Below are 19,342 nucleotides of genomic sequence, written 5' to 3'. Positions count from 1 at the left end.
CAGAGGGACGGGAGCGTGCACGAGGTTCTCCTCACCGTCATCACCAGGATGGGCATTGCTGTGTCTCTGGTCTGCCTGGCCATCAGCCTCTTCACTTTCTGCTTCTTCAGAGGTCTGCAGAGTGACCGCAACACCATTCACAAAAACCTGTGCCTCAACCTGTTCATCGGCGAGCTTCTCTTTCTTGTGGGCATCAACATGACAGAACCAAAGGTACCGTGGAAGTGACTCTGCAGAAGGTTTTAATTTCACACTACTGATTAATAGTCTCATCTGCTGTAATTAACCTTTTGTACGCCTGAATTTTCCCTTCAGTTTTCCTTTGAAGTGGCAAACCAAAAAAAAATCCACATTAGATTAAAATATCATATTTCTATTAGGAGTCTGCCAGTGGTAGAATTTAATGCAGATATTAAAAGCAGGAGTTTTATGGCAGCAACGTATTTATTTGAAATCAAATATTCTTCCTGTAATTTAATCACAGATGTCTGAAATTATTTATGTTTTTGCTGAGGCTTTGCAAACATGTAACTGCTAACAATGGGATGTTAACTTTTGCAACACTTTGGGCGTGTGACAATCATGTTGACAGTGTCCCCCAGTTTCACCGGCCTAGAGAACAGTCCGGGGCCATCTGGGAAACACGGAGCGTGAGGCAAAAATGTGTATTCGCAACTTTTTGGCGAGTGGTTAATGGACGCTGCTGACAGTCACTGGGAAAGTCGGTTGCTAAAGATCCAGTTACACAGGCCTGGAGGCTGGTTAATGACCTGCCCCCGGCTGTGAGGAAACTGGTTGTTGAAACTTTGCCTTCCTTTGCGTTGAGAGCAAAACTAACACAAGAGGTTAAAGGGCTTAAACTCCAAAATATAAATATAGAAGCTTTAAAGTAAATAAAAGGCTTTGTTTAGGAATTATTTAACCATTTTATAATTTTACGGTTTGGGTTTTGGAACATAACTCTTCATATCATTTTAAGAGGATGTAAAAATTTAGTCTGCTGTAAGATTCCTCCAGAATATTCAATTTAAACCAAGTTTGCAGTTGAAAAATCTGCTTTCATGAGTGAGGAGCGGTTTGACTTGGCTAGCTGCAGTTGGCCTGCAGATTTACACTGAATCAGGTCCACAGTCAGGTACAGCTTAATCTCTCTCTCTCACACTCACCTATCTCAGAAGTATTTAAATTTATGTAAAAGATTTCTGTTTTGTTTACTAGCTTAAAAGGGGAATAAAGAAACTGGTTGCTTGGGGGGGGAAAAGTTATGTTTCCTTCCTGGTCTGTGTTTGCTCTGGTCTCACATTGCTGCGGTTGCCTGTAGTTTTCATGGGAGATGCCAACTTGTCTGCAAACACTCATTAACTAAAAGCTGAGCAGCAGTGAGACTTGGAAGAAGCTCGACACGAACTTGAAATGGAGAACGTTTGCCTCAGTCATACCTCAGCTAACACAAAGAGATTTTTGGTGCAGCATCCTCTTTGTGATCGATTTCACCTGACAGCCAGCAACCACACATGTTACACTCTTCAGAAATGTGCACGTGACATCATGCGAGAAACCTCAACAGATACTTTGAGATCTGTGGAATCTGTTACATTTATAGGAGGAAGATGCAGATTTTTAAATTCTAATAAAGTGTGAAAAATGAGTGTTTGAACTATTTGATCAATAGAAAAATGAAAGTACCTCCAAACATCTGATTCTGATATTTATGAAGCTGATTTGTTGCTAGATATTTTTTATATATAAAAAGACTAAAATACATCTTTACTCACTGAATATGTAGCTTCTTAATTTCAAACTTTGACAGAAATGTGTATCTCAAAACATGTTAAAAAGCTTAATCTTTGCATCAGTTAACATCCATCTAAAAGATAAAGGTAATAATTATCAATCATTGCTATGCTTTTAGCTCTGGTTTGGTGTCCAATGACTCCCAGTGAAAGTGTTATTAAGCTGCTAAAAGCGTCGCTTCATCATTTATAGGAGTGTGCAGCATGTATTTGGTCTTACTAAGGCACATTTCTGATCCCACAAATGACAACAACAAAGCTGTGGACTAAAAAACAAACATTTTCAGCTAAAAGGTGCAGAAATCTGCTAGCATACATCTGCAAACATCTAGTCCTGTCTTAATAAAAATAAATAACTAGACTAACTTAAACTAACCACCCTTCTAAAGCAAAAACATACAGATTTGTGTTAAATACTATAGACAAGTCATTTTTGGTAATAATGAAAAAGGGAAAAAAATCTTTCTATTTATTTATCTTTTGACTTTTATTTTCAGTATAGAAAAATAATGATAAAAACATGGAGGGTGTGTGGAAAGTGCTGGCAAAAGCACAAGGTAAGGTCACCATCAGGGGGTTCCACAGGTTTCGCAGGGTAAGGTCATCCGGGTCAGGAGTGTTGTTTTGTAGCATAGAATTACACATTTATTATGGTTGCTTTGATTGGTGTTATGACACTCTGAATTCCTCTCAGCCCAGACAGCAGAAAGCTGACCGCATGAATAAACCTTTCCAAAGCAGCAGGGAGGGAAGCGTGTTCATCCAAGGCGCAGGGTTTAGTAAAATAAGCTCTTTCACTGTCCTTTTACCTCTGCGTGTAACATCTGCTTGTATTTTCTCATCAGCTGGTCTGCTCCATCATCGCTGGAGTTCTCCACTTCTGCTTCCTGGCCGCATTCGTGTGGATGTGTTTGGAGGGCGTGCAGCTGTACCTCATGCTGGTCGAGGTGTTTGAGAGCGAGTTTTCACGCAGGAAGTATTACTACATGTCTGGGTACCTCATCCCAGCCGTGGTGGTGGGCATCTCAGCGGCCATTGACTACAGAAGCTACGGCACTCAGCGGGCGTAAGTGTGGGATCTTTGCAGAGGCTCTTCTTCCCGGGATAAATATCACAAGCTTTAGTCCTCCCTTCTCCCCACTGCGACACACCCACACAGCATGTACTGTATGTGCTAATGATAGTAATATCACAAAGAGTAGTCCACCTCTGGCCCCTTGGCAAATTTACAGCCTGTCATTGCTAAAAGAAGAGGCTGTGAGCAAAGTAGCTGCATTAATGAATGTGCTGGCTAGCTGCACTCGCTCGCTGGGTTTTTAGTCTTGTGGATGTGGATAATTGCCGCCCATGTCAGTTAAAAGTTTATGCACTCCTCTGCTGGTCTTCATCCAAGCAGCAAGCTTTATGATTTGTAAAACGGCGAGTCCTCTCTAATTTATGGAATTTAAGTAAACCGCCTTTTTCAGACTCTATTTTCCATTCTGTTTCCCGGTGATAAACGTGGGCTGAGGTGCAATTCATTCTTAAACTGTCTACATTACAATGTTTACTGTACTGTACATACACACAGATATCCCACATTTGTAGACATTTGCAGACTGTGAAGTCATGAGTCCAGTAACCACTGGCTTTTACACTGCAGCTTCTCATGGCACGAGGCCAGCACTCCCTTAAGGTCGGGTTTTCTTCTTTGCGGTCAAAGGAGTTTCTATTCTGTTGCTGCGGCCTATCATGCAGCCGGCTCTGCTGGGCTCCGATCAATGAGAAGCAACTTTGTTTTCACAAAGAGACGATTTAATGAACTGAACACCACCTTTTACACCCTATAGGTGCTGGTTAAGAGTCGACAACCATTTCATCTGGAGCTTCATCGGACCTGTAACCTTCATAATTGTGGTAAGTTGTAAATTTGTGCACGCGTGTGATAACTTTTTGTTCTTTGAAAGAAAAGCTCAGAGAATAGTTTATAGATTTCTCTCTCTCCGTCTGTGCTGGCAGCCTCTTAGCTCTGCTTTCTCAGATCAATTTGCATGAAAGGAAAGTGGTCCCATTATAGCTGACACGAGGACATCAGTGTCCACTCAGCTATGAAATCCTCTGAAATCAGAATTGGTGAGCGGCAACAACTTGAAGCTGTTTGGTCCTTGCTGTACATCTAGAGAATACTCCCCTGCTGCAATCAGGAGGAGAAATCGTTTCAGGCATGAAGGTCATTTGCTCAGTGGGAAAACAAGGGTGATGGTGGCGGGGGGTGGGGATGGGGTGGTGAACATGGAAGTAATGAGTGGGTGGGCCAGACAACTATTACCACAGCTCATAGCCCTGCTGAGGATTATGACGCATCCCCAGCCAATCCTAGAGCGCGGACATCTCCATCTTCACCTTTTAATATTTCATGCACGGCGCTGGGTGTTCGCCATGCGCATAGACACACGCACAACGTGTGCGCATCACATGCACGCATTCAGCATGACCTAAGCAGACCCAGAGCGCTTATCCATATAGGCGTATATAGTAACACGTATGTAAATCTGTCCATAGCCTGTAGATGGACGCCAGACCCGTGTAGGCAGCCCCTGTTATATGTTCTTGATTTCGCAGGGAAGTAGAAATTTTAGATGGCACATGCAGTTCGCCTCATGTTTCTGCAGAGTGCCCCCTTTACTCCATTCCTCGCTGTCTGTCTCATCGTATCTGTGTCACCACTTACAGCTGTGTTAAATGCATCTCCAGCCTCTCGACTCAAGCAGACGTAAATCGGCCCCTGTGGCTGGGAGACAAAACACGGCATTACTCTAAGCTGTGATCTAAAAGCCTCTTTCTGTCTTTTTAGCCACTCCTTTTTCTTCCATCTTTCTCAACGCCGCTGTTGTTGGTTTCCATCTGCGTTCCACTCACAGCCTCTTTGTTTCCATTTAGGACCCTGCTTTTGTTGCCGCCTGTGTTCTCGGGATGCGTTCACGCGGGATAATGCCGGGGATCTTGCCGCTGATTTGTGAATGAGAATTGAAACTGAAATATTTGATAAACTGGAGAGCACTACATCTCGATCATTAGGGGTCCGTTTTTATGCCAACTCGTGCCTTTTATTATCCCCCGTTCACGCTCGAAGCGCTTGGGTGCGCTTGAAAAATGCACGCCCGGAGCAGGTTTTTGAGGGTAGAAGTTTTTCACGTGATAAGACTCCGGATCCATTTTTTTCTTTTTTCTTTTTCGTTGAATATTAACAGAAGCACATTTCAAAGGTTGAATGTGGTATCGTGCCAAATTGAAGTGCATCTCCTCCCTTTCCCTTTGTGGCTACAGGCCTGCAGTGCTTAGAGAGTTAGAGATAGAGACATCCTGAAAGCATCGAAACCTTTCTGGATGTATGGCTTGAATCACTTAAATGTTTTTTTCCTGGTCTCGGTGAAGCTTGTTTTTAAAACATGACATTCAAACTCTATACTTTCCCCACTAGATTGAACTTTTTTTCTCTCTCCCGGCACTCTTGCCTGCACTTTATTAGATCTGTTTCATCAGATAGACGTCCCTTATTTTGTGGATTTGTACTCTGTGTTTGGAATCAGCTGTAATGACAAACATGAGGGAGAAATTTCGAATGTAGCCGATGTTGAATATCGAAGCTGTGTGAAGCAGACCAAGGCGATAACCTCTCACAGTTGTTTTTCCTTTTTGAAAGTCAATGTACTTTGTGATCTGCACAGAGGCATTAAATTTTCATATTCCTCTCGGTAAAGGTGTGTTTGTGTTGACACACGCCACGGAGCCAGCGAGAGAATAGCTTCAAAAAATATTCTGGTTGAAAATGTAAAACGTTAAGGGAGCTGTTTTCTGCACTGACTACTTTTTAATTTCAAGATTTCTATTTGCATATATAGAATTGAAGAAATCAAACACAAGGTCAGCGTGACAGTAAAGGATTGGAGCACTTGCTCCACAGCAGGAATCACATGACTACCTAAATGCGTTCTGTTAACCCTTATGTGGCATCTGTTTTGACAGGTCAATGTCATCTTCCTGGTGGTGACCATGTACAAGATGGTGAAGCATTCCACCTCCATGAAACCTGACTCGTCCAGGATCGGGGGTATAAGGTGAGGGAGGCGGGGGGGTGTCACTCTAGTCGATAAGGAGGCTGAGCTGTGGCTGCTTGCTGTTAGAGTGTGTGTGTGTGTTTGCTGAGCGGGGGGAGTGGGAAGAAAAATAATATGCACCATTACTGCTTTTGCCTACCTCCTGAAATTTCAAAAGCAGCTTCTGACCTACACGTTTATTTGATTTTCTCCTCTCTTAAACCCGACCAGACCAGTAATTTTCCCTTTAGATTTTATTTCAGTCCGTAGGTGGTGCCTTTTTAGTTCATTTTATGATTTCTGTATTTGCGCTACGCTGGGGTATATTGCCTTTTTTTTTTTTTTTTTTTTTTATTTCTTCATAACTGCAATTCTGACCTTTGTATCTTTTTGCTCCTGTGTTGGCATAGTTTATAGGCTTCTTTGAAAGGCGGATTTAACCGCAATCTTTGCAGATTTGAAGTTCTAAAACAAAAACAGGGGGGCCTCAGTGTTTTCGTTTTCTGTCTGCTGCGTTTGGTTGTGAAAAGACGAAAGCCTCTGACCGTTTCTATGCCTGGATTCTTGCTCAACAATATGTTTGAGGGCAGGCCAACATATGTTATGTGGGTGTCTGATTCAAAGACATTCACTCTGATTTTGGTCCAAACCCAAGATAAGGCATTGAACTGGTTTTTGGATTTTTTTGCACAGACAAAACTCACATTTATGGATGCTGGATTTCTCACATTATAATAAGTACTCAGTAGTCATTAACTGTTATGGTCCAACTCGAATCTGCTATGAATTTGGTTTCTGACTCAAATTTAGGAACTTGTTAAACAATGAAATAACATCTTCGCTGCACTAGACAGCAAGCAGAATTAGGCGTCATTTTCAACATTGTTCATTGTGATTTTTCTCCCACCGACAACATGCTGTTGTCCCATTTATTTCCAGGCTCGTGGTATCTCTCTGGGGATGCCTTACTTCTCTCTTGTGTGTCAGTAACGACCAGGCATCGCCACTGAAACTGACTGTCGAGTTATCTTATATTCTGGAAACCACCAAGGAAAATCCTGCTGTGTTTGCAGTCTTGTTAGACAACAATTCAGAGGAAGACCAAGGAAATTTCCTAACTGTCAGACAGTGAACGTGCGCTGTCTGCAAAATTTGTATCAGCATTTTTATACTTTGCCACCACTAGTGCAAATTGTCAAGCAAAAAAACCGGTGTTTCAAAAAGGTGTTGTCCAGGAGTGGAGAAGCAGGGAATTTAGGATTTTTTGCTGTTTTAATGTTGTTCTTTCCTGTCTTTTGCAGGTCATGGGTGTTAGGAGCCTTTGCTCTACTTTGTCTTTTGGGGTTGACGTGGTCCTTTGGCTTGTTCTTTCTCAATGAGTCCTCTATAGTGATGGCTTACCTCTTTACCATCTTCAACACTCTGCAAGGGATGTTCATCTTCATCTTTCACTGCCTGCTGCAGAAAAAAGTAAGATTTGTCCTTCTGTGTCTCAGATATGCTGTAAAATAGATTAACAGTAAGGTGAAAAACTGTTTTCTTAGTTTTTTGCGTATTTGTCACATTTACATGCTTTAGATTGTCAAACAAATTTTTATATTAGACAAAGACAACCCGAGTTGATACAAAATGCACTTAAATGATGATTTCATTTATTAAGTGGAAAAAAGCTATCCACACCTGGCTGGGCCTATGTGGAAAAAGTAATTGTCCCCCTTATTAAATCATGAATTAACTCTTATTTACCAAAATGTTTTGGAAAGCCAGACCTGTTGAATCAAGAAATCGCTTAAATAGAACCTGCCTGACAAAGTGAAGTAAGCTAAAAGATCTTAGAAAGCCAAACATTACGGTCAGATCTAAAGAAACAGCAGACAAGCAAAGGCACTTACATCTATCAGTCTGCCAAGGATTACGAAGCCACTTCTAAGGCTTTGGGATGCCAGTGAACCACAGTGAGAGCCATTATTATCCACAAATGGAGAAAACGCGGAACAGCAGGCTATCAAAATTACTCCAAGAGTGCATCGACGGCTCATCCAGGAGGTCACAAAAGACCCCAGAGCAACATCTGAAGAACTTCAGGCCTCAATTGTCTCAGTAAAGGTCAGAGTTCATGATTTTACAGTTGGAGAGTTCCAAGAAGAAAATCACCGCTGACCAAAAAGAGGACAAAGGCTTGTCTCACATTCGTCAAAAAATAACCAAGGGAAGATATTCTGTGGACTGCCGAAAAATACTTTTTTACAGAAGACTAGGGAGGTTTGGATGGCTTTCTAATAAATTTAATCACCGTTTGTATTTACTTTAGTTATCTTTGTCTAATTTCTTTGATGATCTGAAACATGAACATGTGACAAATATGCAATATTTATGCGGGAATTTGTTTAGTCACGATAATTGCACTCCCGGCATCTGTGTATGTAGCTCAGTGATAGAGTGTATTAGGCCCTGGGTTCAGTCCCCGGTATCTCCACATTTTGTGGCTTTGTTATGTTGCGGTTTACTCATTTCCAACCATAGAGACAAATGGCCTTTGCGATTGAGTCAGAAAGGGCATCCAGTGTAAAACTGCCAAATCAAACATGTTCAGTTACCCGCTGTGAATAAGGGAGCAGCTGAAAGTAGCTTTTAATTATCCAACATTGTGACAGCTATGATTTGAGTTGTCTTCTCTCATTTTGTAAACTAAAGGAAGAGAATTACTTAAACAAGTTTAATAAGTTTTATTAATAATTAATCACTCTAAGTGATTAGTTGATTGGCAGGAAATTAGCGAGGAGATATTAACTAGTTAACTAATTGCACAGTTGGTTTATAGTTGCTTTTTAGGACAAATATGAACAGCTTGTTGCAGGTTTTTAAATGTCAGGATATTTTTTTGCCTTTCTTTGTCCTCTATGGTAATAAATTAATTTCATTTTAAACTGCTGTAGAGACAGAACAATATGTGTGTTAACTGCTATCTATAATTGTCTTTTTTTTAAATAGAGGAAACATTCAGTAATTGTTTCACCTTTTCTAAAAGGGGGAATTTTCTAAAGATTTAAGCGAAGATTTGCCTGCTTGTCACTGAATCTAAAGTAGATTTCAGGTGTGGCTATTTGTATCTCTTTATAGGAGCATTTCCAGTTTATTTTTTTTGTTGTTTTTTTTTAACTGGTATTTCATATATTCATATGTAGCAACACTCATGTCAAAATGCTTTCTTGTTACAATATTGCAATATGCTGCACACTGTTTGTTATTCCTGCCCTTACACATATGACATTTAAACTGCTGTCAGCTGGATGGCATTTGATAAAGATTTGGGATTTGCATCTCTCAGGGGGGGGGTTGCTGTCTGTGTCTGTATGCTGAGTTTGTCCTGATCTTTTATTCCTCTGCAGGTACGCAAAGAGTACAGCAAATGTTTCCGTCAGTCCCAGTGCTGCGGGGCGCTGCCGTCTGAGGGTTCCCACAGCTCAGCCAAGACAGCCACGTCTCGATCCACGGCCCGCTATTCGTCCGCTACTCAGGTACACACCAGAGAATCTGGCATATCAAGGTTTAGGATTTAGAGAACTGTACCTTAAAATAGACTGCACCGCAGAGAATGAGTAATTCATTAATTACTAAACATTTTACGGGCTTTTCATAAAGTATTTTTCGCTACCTTCTTGCACTTTTGAAGGCCAAAATAAAACAAAGTATTTAGCCCTGTTTTCTTAAACATATATAGACTCTAAGCCATTTTTAAGACTGAGCTACAAATGGCCTTCAGGCTGAGTGCTTTTCCATGAGTACAGACAAGGTGTGAAGTTTGAGAGACAAAGTAACACACTCTTATCTTTTGATTGAAAATATAAAAGTGTTGAAAAGGATTCTTAAACGCTAAATTTGCACTTTCTTCCGTAAAGCCAAGCTTCTCTACAGAGGTTGGGCATTGAAATAGAAATGTCACAGAGTGCAGTGCGTTATGTCACATTTCAGCCTTCACATTGTAGCTTAAGTGTAGTTTTCAGATTGTTTGGCTGTGTAATGTTAAATGTTAGTGATCAAAGGATGGACTTGAAGTTTTCTTGTCACTTGTGTTAAGAAATCTTTCCTTTTTTAAAATCCCGAAAAGGCATTTACACCCAGTGCTTCTTTCATATATGTGTTATCGTGGCCACAGGTAGACCCTATTTGAAAATTGTAAAAAAAAACCAAAAAAAACCCCAGATACATGCATGTGGTAATATCTTCTTTCTTGTCTTTGTGAGAGCTATCTTAAGAGCACCTCTGGGAATTTGGCGGATGCTCCTGCTCTTAGCATCTGAAGAAAAAAGAAAAAAAAATGCTGCTCAGGGCCGATCTCTCAAATTACAAACCGTAAGACTCTCAGCGTATCCATTTTTGGTTGGATCAATAGCACGTGAAGGGCTTTGTTGTACCTGAACACAAACATGTCATCAAGCGGTGAATGAGCTGGATTTTTTTTTTGTGTACAAGTGCAGGTTTGAAGCACAAACTCGCATAGCCACTCAACCCTTTGGGGCAAAAAAGCCTTCAATAAAAGTCGCGCCGTGTTGAGTCCTGATCAGTGGCTGCCTTTTTTCTCAACCCAGAGCCGCATCAGGCGGATGTGGAACGACACTGTGAGGAAGCAGTCAGAGTCCTCCTTCATCTCAGGAGACATAAACAGCACCTCCACACTCAACCAGGGTAAGCAGCCATCTCTCCTTCGCCACCGCCAGACGAGACACATGCGCCATTCTCTTTGTGATGAAGCTCTGAATTCACAATAAACACATCAATGGATGCGACCCACCTGGCTATGTGGCAGCTCAGAAAGGAGTAAGATAAGACCCGATTTAATGCCTCCGTTCTCTTAGAGCCAAGCAATCAAAAAATAGCATTAAATGTTACTTGTGTATCTTAAGTTCAGAGCTTTTTCCGCTACGCTCCTGCTCGCTGGGATCGTCTGAACGGAGGGGAAAAAATAGTGACAGAAAGGAGGTGCGATATTTAGTCTGGCATAAAAAGTTATAGACGAGGACTTGAGTTCAAATAACGACCCTGAGCGGAGAGACTGACTGCGCAGCAGCCCTCTAAATCATCTTCATCCTGGGGTGATTGTCAGCATGAAAGCAGGAGAGGGAGACGAGCAAAGTCAGGCTGAGGTCAGAGCAGGTTTTGGACTGATCCCAGCATCATGAAGCTCAGGCTGCAGACAGCGCCAGCACAGATTTGGCTCTAATTCTCAATTAGTTTGGATTTATTTTTATTTTTATTTATTTATTTATTTTAGGGGATGGTTATTGCATTCCTAAAGATATACACAAGCATGCTGAGGATGATGGGGATGCTGTGACATGGTCACAACGCGCCACTTAGACGTGTTTCGTTTTCTGTCTCAACCGAACGAGTTTGTTTAGATGAATTAGTTCCATATAAACACAGCAGCTGATTGTGCAGCTATGCTTTTTTGGTTGACACTTGTCGCAGTAATACTGTTTGTCAGTTAGAGCAGATGACTGTTTGGATAATGGTTTGCTTTGACCGGCGTTTCTATGGCTGCCTTGTCCATAATAGAAGGCAGACGGATCGCAGGCTGTAAATCTTCTGCAGTGTGAGATTCTGGACAGTGAACGTCAGCTCCGTTGTTTATGTGGACAGCTAACCAACATATAACCACAGACCATGAGATACAATGACTCAGGCTCTCTTCTTCAGCTGCTTTTTCCACCCCTCCTAATTTTTCTCCCTCTCTGTCTTTCTCTTCCTGTTATTTCAGGGATGACTGGCAACTACCTCCTAACTAACCCTCTCCTTCGAACCCACGACACTAACCCTTATAACAACCTTCTGGCAGAAACCGTGGTGTGCAACACCCCCTCTCCACCGGCTTTTCACTCCCCAGGTGCACATCTGCCCTCCACCTTTATTCTTATGCATTTTATCTGCTTTTTTGTTTTGTTTTTGCTTTTCCTTTTATGTTTAAAGCAACATTATGTTTCATTCAGTTGCTCATTTTTAGATGAATGACAAACAAAAGGATTGTAACGGCTTTCATTTCTGCCAGTCAACCCCAAAGCTAGCTTAGTTCAGCAAAAAGAGTGAAACTAGAGAGAAACAGACAGCTTGGCATTGTAAAAAAACAACAAAAAAAAACAAGACAAACAAAAGAAACCCCACCAGCTTGCAACTAGAAAGCCTGCTAATTTTAATGTTTTATCTCTTATAATTGGAAAACCAACAGGTTAGCTTAGCATGAAGAGCAGGAGAAAAGAAGGTTACACTCTAGCATAAAAAAACTACCCTTCGTAACTACTGTGCAAAATTAATTTTATTTACCCTGCGGGTACGACTGCCATGGCTGATGGGTGGATGTCAGCACACGAGTTTGGTTTAACCATAAATGTAGAATCTATACTTATATAGCCTATGGTGGCGCTGTCCCAGCTAAGTTAGCGTTAGCTAAAACTTAGCCCCATATGATCACTTTTCAGTCCAAAATAAGGCAGCAGCCTCCATAGGGCTTGTTTTACAGTACCATGTTTGTATTTGGCTACGCAAAAGGATCTGTAACCAGAGCAAACATGCTTGTGTCCTCCCAACATCACATAGTTCGACATGGATGACGCTAGGCTTAGGTTAAAAGCTAATTTGTTGAAAGGGGAGCGGAGGATTGAAGGGAGCGACAGCAGCTTTAATCAAAAGCGGGAGAAGTGCAAAAAATGAATTTGCATACATGAATATATATTTCATTGGTATCATATTTGCTACATCTGGCATTTTCTTTGATATTTGCACATTATTAGTCAATGAAATTCAATGCACGGAACTTTTTACAGGACAGACTTGACAGGACAGCCCTGAGGTTGCATCCATCTTTTAACTACAGTCTGTGGTATAAACAGATGGAAATGGCTAGCTTAGCCTCGCAAAATGATAAGAAAATCCGCCAACCAGCAAGTGCAAGACTTACTAATTAACAGGTTTTATCCTGTCTGTTGAATTTGTGCAAAAGCAAACGTGTAAGAACAACAGGTTTCAGTCTTTGTGGCAAAACAGTCAGCCTGAGTTCCTTCAGTGACAACATCGATCTATCAGCACTTGGAAAGCACACTAATTAACGCTAATTAATCCATCTCATTTGTTTAATCCATACAAGAACAACAATTTGCCACTTCCGGGCAGGTCATCTGCCGGCTCTTTCTTTGATCTGAGCAGTTCCCAGGCAACGAGCGGAGAAAGGAAGTTACCGGTTAAGAGAGAGTTAAGCAAAAGTTCTTGCATGTATTATAATAATTTCAGATATCACATCAGAGAGCTTTGGGGTTGCCTGTAGCCAGATTTTGTTTTCTTTTAACAGAGCTGTCTTAATTGTTTACCCCTGCTTCCCGTCTTTATGCTATTCTAAGCTTGCCCTCTCCCGACTGCAGCTTCATATTTGAGAGACAGATACCGAGAGTGGTACCAGTCATCTCATTTAAGCCTCTGCCAGAAACGATTTCTCAAAATGTCGAACTGTTCCATTAAGTCTGTTTACTAAATTCACCAAAAACATGGAAACTGTTGAGGTTGCGGTTGTGACACAGCATGAATGGAAATGTTGAGAATAATTACACAAGGTTTCGCTTTGTTCTTCTTCATTCACACCTTCTCTGTATTTTTGTTTGTTCTTATCGAGGCAATTTTCTCCTTTGTAAACACAGAGGGAGATAAACTCCGAGACGTCAATGCTATCTTATCTCGTCCACTTAGCAGTCATAAGAGAATTGCCCTCTCTTGAATGCAAGGTTTTTGGTGACGATTCGGATCGTTTATACCATTTACGAGCGACGTATTTACGCGAGATCTTTGCATTCTGTTTAGCTAACTTAAAGAAAAACCCGAGCGTAAATTGTGTTAGTGTTTATGGTGACCTAGTTCCTCACTGGCAAAGCAAAGGAAACCTAATCAAAGGGGAGAAAGCAGAAGCACATGACGCAATGCGGGCAGAGTCACAGCTCTCAGATATACACACGCATTTGATGATAAAAGAGAATATTTAAAAAAATACAAGCTCTATGGCAAAAGAGTATAAGGAGCAAGATTTGCAGTAACATATAGCTTTAACATGCTGTGGCTGCTGCTCTCCTTTTGTGCTGCAAACTGGCTTGCAGCACAATGAGTGCACTTCACACTTAGAGATAATGAAGCAGGGTTGGGACCATAAAATGTCTGTTCAGGAACTCAAAGACATTTTTGTGATATATATTTTTGCCCTGCTCTCTAGAGCTCTGCAGCAGCGAAGCAGCTCAACACAAAAGTGTGTGTGTGTGTGTGTGTGTGCGTGTGTGCGTGTGCGCAGACAGCTCTTGCTTTATTGGCCTAAAATGTTTGCTTAATCGTTGTTGGATAATTGCAGGTTAACACCAGAACAGAGCAGGCAGGTAAAAATGGCAATATTTAATTAGCAGATCATTTTGGGTCCAAGCTTAAATCTCCACTTTACCTGTAGAAACAGTTTATATCCCACTGCAGAGGACCGCTTTGCTGAGCTGCGTTTAAACAGGAGGACAGCAGAAAGTAAAAAGACAAAAAAATAATAGTAAAAGGATGTAAGGATCTACATATGGAAACTAGTTTGAGGAGAGAAGACAGCACTGCGACACACAAATGTCAAATCCCGGTGTGAAGATCACCATCCAAGGATGAAATAAGTGCCGAGAGAATGTCACGTTTAACTCAAGCTTATTCTAAATTTCCCCTGCTAGAGTCATTACACTTAGCTCCTGCGAAAAAGATGAGCATGTCTTTTACTATAAAGTGTATTAATACTCAGTAATACTCCACAGATGCTCATCCGGTGCTGTAAAATTGGTAAGGAGAACATCTTGGATGAATCTCTGCTGGAAAGCTTCCCAGAGTGCAGCTGTCTCTGTGTCCAGTTGAATTCTGTTCACATCATTTCCCTCCCTCACCCACTCTCCCGGTAGACAATACCTGTCTGCAACAAAATCGCCCAGCTGAGCATAAACAAATGCATATCTGGAAGTCGGGCCTTTTGAGAGAACTGTCTAATAATCCCTCCACCATTACCACCACTGCCTTTTTGTGTCCTTTTGCACCCTGCACTCTTTTTTTTTTTTAAAGGAAATCTCTTTGATGTTGTTTTCAGAGCTTTTTTTTCAGGTACCATCATCATATTCTGACAAGTTTGAAAGAGTGCAGTTTCCCCCTTTTCCCCTTTTTATGTGTGCTTGTGACGACACAGCCGTCAGCCTACGAAATATCACTCGCAGTCTACCCAGTAAATAAAATCCTCATCAAATCAAACCAGCCCCCTCCTCCCTCCCTCTGTTTTTCCCCACATCCATCCTGCTACTTGAGCTTAGTCAGAGGGCTGCACAGAATAGGAGTAATCTGTTGTGTGTACGTCTGTGTGCGTGTTTCGCTCGTGTAAAATTGATAGATGTACACTTGAAAAAGGCGGAAAAATTTTGTGTTTCTCAGAAAGAAATCGTTTCATCAGGAAATATTTTCTTTGACTTCTTCTTTTTCTTTTTTTTTCTGTCAACTTTCTTTCTTTTTTCTTTTTTTAAAGACTGCTTGCTGCTGAACCCTTTCACCTGCTGAGTCCAGGATTCAGTTGTCCATGATTTGTCCTTTAGCTCGCTCAAATTGGTAAACAAAATAATTTCTCCATCTACGTCCAGCGATTTAAGCAAAGCCTCTGCACTAAACTCGAGTTAAGCGCAAGGACACAATCCCAGCTGGGTCAACTGAATCCGGGATGGATGTTACGAGCTTCCACTTTTTTCCTATTTGAGTGATTTTATTGTTTCTGCTTCAATTGAAAAAAAGCATCTGTTTTGCTTTCTTTGCAAATCAGCTGTTCTTAGGCCAGGTAGCCTGAGCAGACACACTTGATGTGAGTGGTGGCAAAGTGAGTCATTGCACCCTGCCTGTGTGTTGTGGTGTTTGGGGCTTGTTGCTGTGCTTGTGGGGCCCCAGTGCAGAGAGGTGGTTTGCCATCTGTGTTTGACATTACTCTTTTGTTATGCCCTCGTTTCTTTCTTTTATTTTATTTTTTTTATAGTTTTGCTGGAATGTTTTATTCATTGTTAACATCACTGCACTTCCTCATCAGCTTGTACTTCTTTCTTTCTTTTATTCCAGTTTTCTTCTGTTTTCCTGCTGCTTTGTTACCTGGTCATGAGCTACCTAATTACATGTTGCTGTACTATATTTTTGATTTCTAAGCCATCTTTTGTTCTCATTTCTTCAATATTGTTCAGGATAATCTCTTAGATTGGCTTTAATGATATTCAGCAGTAATGAGCTTGGACGTGGTGGGAAGCTAATTGGGTTCTCCTTTGAATTTTAAAAGTTTTCTTTTCTCTTTTTTTTTTTGATATTTGTTTAAAATTAAAATGAATCAAGAGATCAAAGAGTACAAGAGTAAAGTGTCCTGAGCAGTATCAAGCACATGTGGATGATGTAGTGGAGACCGCCTTGTTCTGTGAAAAGCTGAAACGTTGCGTCTCACCTGCTCATTTCCGCCTTTCTTTGCAGGACAGCAGTCTCTGAGCAACAGCAGGGACATCAGTGCCATGGACACCCTCCCCCTCAACGGCAATTTCAACAACAGCTACTCCCTGCGAGACGACGACTATGAGGCCGTGGGCGTTCGAGCCCCGGGTGACCTGGGGGGCCTCAACCTGGACGATGCCGCTTTTGAGAAGTTGATCATATCTGAGATTGTCCACAACAACCTCAGGCCCCGCGGGGCTCCCAAAGGTCGCGATGCTCCACGGGAGAGGGACAGAGTCTTGCCTCCGCAGACCAGGGTGACGGTGGACCGGGGAGGGGGCGGGGGTGGGAGCGGGAGCGAGGATGACGCCATCGTGGCAGATCACGCCGATGCCTCATCCCCGCAGAGAGGGAGCGGAAGAGGAGGCCACGCCACCCTGGAGCTGCTCCTGCACCCCCACCACAAGGAGGTGCTGGAAGCCCCTCTCCTGCCCCAGAGGACTCATTCCTTGCTGTACAGCTCCCAGAAGGCCCCCAGGTGCCTGGAGGGCCAGAGCGGCCATGGCTCTGAGACTGTTACCGCAGAGGAGGACATGGGCTCCCATTCACCCAGCAACAATAGAGACTCCCTTTATACCAGCATGCCAAACTTGAGAGACTCCCCCTCGCCTTCAGCTTCCCCATACCCTCCGGAAGAAGAGGAGGAGGAGCTCTCCCCCTCACCTCAAAGCGAGAGCGAGGACGCGTATCACAAAAGCATGCCTGAGCTCGGCGATGCGCCGCAGCCGCTGTCCTACTACCACATAAACCGGGGCACCAGCGACGGGTGCATCATCCCACCCAACAACGAAGACTGTGCGCATGACGGAGAGGCGCCCGCCGACGGACAAATGCAGCTCATCACCAGCCTCTGAGCGGGCGACGCTTTGTTTGCACAGGTTTTAGCAGGACGGGTGCATCGGAGAGAGCCGGCGAGCCTGGCTCCGCACTTCACACGCTCTTTCTGTTCTTTGTGTCAGGACAAGAAGTGAAAAGTTGTTGGGTGGAAAAAGGAATGAATGAATACATGACTTTTGCACACAGATCTCATTAACACACAAAACACATCCCATCTGAGGCCAGACAAATGTGGACTGTGAAGGCTCTGCTGTTGGACTAAAGAGGAGCAGAGAATGACACGTAGGCCGAGATAAATCTGGCATTTCTGTTGTACTGCGAGAAAAATCGAAGAATAAGAGTTAAAAAAACAGAGAAAAAAAGGGGGAAAAGTACTCTAAGAACTATGAAACTCCTGACGTATTCCTGGGGGGGCTTTGAAGAACCGGGGTCTTTTTAGTCAAGAAGTGCAGAGCTAGAACTAGTGTGGCTCCACTACACAGTCAGGACTGTAAAGTTAAGAAACCACTAATTCAGACTCAGGCCTTATATTTTCTCTATTGCACATTTAACTGTTGTCAAAGTAACAGCTGAAAAAAATATATTTTGCTGTACCACTAGTGTAAAAAGTGAAATTAAAAAAGGAAAAAAGAAGAAGAAGAAAGGCAACCATTCAGTAGTTCTTGCCCTTTCAATGTTAATAAGATTCTTCAGACAAGGCTAATCAAAAATGGTGGAAATGTGCTTTTCCTCTCACACTTGACTTGTTGTAGTATGTTTGAATATGAGAAAATCATTTAAAAAAAAGTTTTTGGGAGATACAAAATCCATATGAAATCATCATGCTCACGTCTCTGCTTGTGAAGTGCTTTTTGCTTTCATGAATGATGAGTTTTCGCCAGTAGTTAATATTTGTTAACACCGGGCCATGCACAGATTTGGAGTAAAATTGGATCCTCGTGTAATTTATTTTACTTGAAAGAAATTGTCGGGTTTCTGAGACTTTTTTTAATGCGACGTAGATGCGATATTGCAGTTTTTGAGGACATTTCATCCTTTGACACGAATTAATTTATTAATTATTCCAAGAAAAATGTTAAAAAACAAAAAAAGAACATGGTTGGGAAGTGTGAAAAGTTGTTGCAGCACTGATTATGTTCATTTTATTTCTTTTTGTAAGAGCCCATCATCAGCTGGTATTTAATTCAACTCCTGTTTGATATCAAATAAATGTGAAATTTTTTCTTGTTCGCAGATGTTTGGTTGCTTATTCGCATTCGGAATAATAAATCACAGACATATTTCACACTTTTATTGAAGGTAAAACCCACAAATAGACCCAAACTACAGACTCGTTGGTGAAAAAAACCAAGCATTTTTACATAAACATGTGGACACATTTATCAATTTTCTTCTTCGCGTAAATGGGAATAAATTGTGGATTTGTGTGGAAGTATTTTCTTGGGTGGATTAATGCACACGTGATTTGCTAGTGACGTCATATTGTGTTTCAAATATAAATAATTCATGGATAACTTTATAATTCATGACATATAAAAAACAAAAATCCCCATTTTTCCATTCACACAGGCATTTTGTCAGCTGCTTAACCAATTCAGGGTTGCAGGGGAGGGGCTCAAATCTGTCCCAGCTGCCCATTTGAACAGGTTGCCAAGCTATCACACTATCCCCCCTTTTTCACTACATAAAGAATCAAATATTCTGTATGTTAACTGAATTAATTATCTCTTTAATACACTTTGTGTTGATGCTCCCTGATGGCAGCATCCTCACACACAGCAGGATAGTGCCCTCAGTTGAACCCCAGACAACACTGGAACGTGAAACACTGCAAAGTGCCAAAAGTCTTAACCCAGCATCCAAAAGAAAAAATCCTCCAAATCCCAATCAGATCGAGCAGCCGTGGCCCAAACCCTGCAAAACCCAAACACCCAAAGGACACGCTGCCAGACACCACAGGAGACACCCTGGAGCTCCCGCGTTCAACACAGACATGCTCTGTTGGCAAGAAGGCGCATCGACACAAGACTAGACAAATGTTTTGCATTTTATCAAAATCATTTGTAAATGTGCAAATAGTGTGAGTGCAAC

General features: G+C 41.9%; 1 protein-coding gene across 8 annotated transcripts in view; it reads left to right on the top strand.

The window, feature by feature from the left end:
- Positions 1-18,480, top strand: part of adgrl2b.1 (adhesion G protein-coupled receptor L2b, tandem duplicate 1) — an 88,942-nt gene extending 70,462 nt beyond the window's left edge. For 3 of the 8 annotated variants that reach the window (XM_005721430.1, XM_005721429.1, XM_013912565.1), the window contains 8 exons: positions 4-213; positions 2,639-2,859; positions 3,623-3,689; positions 5,799-5,890; positions 7,171-7,339; positions 9,259-9,387; positions 10,459-10,555; positions 16,397-18,480. In XM_005721430.1, coding sequence (XP_005721487.1) covers positions 4-213; positions 2,639-2,859; positions 3,623-3,689; positions 5,799-5,890; positions 7,171-7,339; positions 9,259-9,387; positions 10,459-10,555; positions 16,397-17,268 — 1,857 coding nt within the window. In that variant the 3' untranslated portion in view covers positions 17,269-18,480. Of the gene's footprint in view, positions 1-3; positions 214-2,638; positions 2,860-3,622; positions 3,690-5,798; positions 5,891-7,170; positions 7,340-9,258; positions 9,388-10,458; positions 10,556-11,627; positions 11,754-15,713; positions 15,768-16,396 lie in introns of all 8 variants that reach the window. The other 5 variants (XM_005721428.1, XM_005721427.1, XM_013912571.1 and 2 more) reach the window with 4 other exon arrangements.
- The last annotated feature ends 862 nt before the right edge of the window (positions 18,481-19,342 follow it).

The sequence above is a fragment of the Pundamilia nyererei genome, unplaced genomic scaffold (assembly GCF_000239375.1).
Source record: "Pundamilia nyererei isolate P.nyererei 1_Seehausen unplaced genomic scaffold, PunNye1.0 scaffold00004, whole genome shotgun sequence".
NCBI lineage: Eukaryota > Metazoa > Chordata > Actinopteri > Cichliformes > Cichlidae > Pundamilia > Pundamilia nyererei.
The sequence above is the reverse complement of the archived record's forward strand: the minus strand, read 5'-3'. Positions and strand labels throughout refer to the sequence as shown.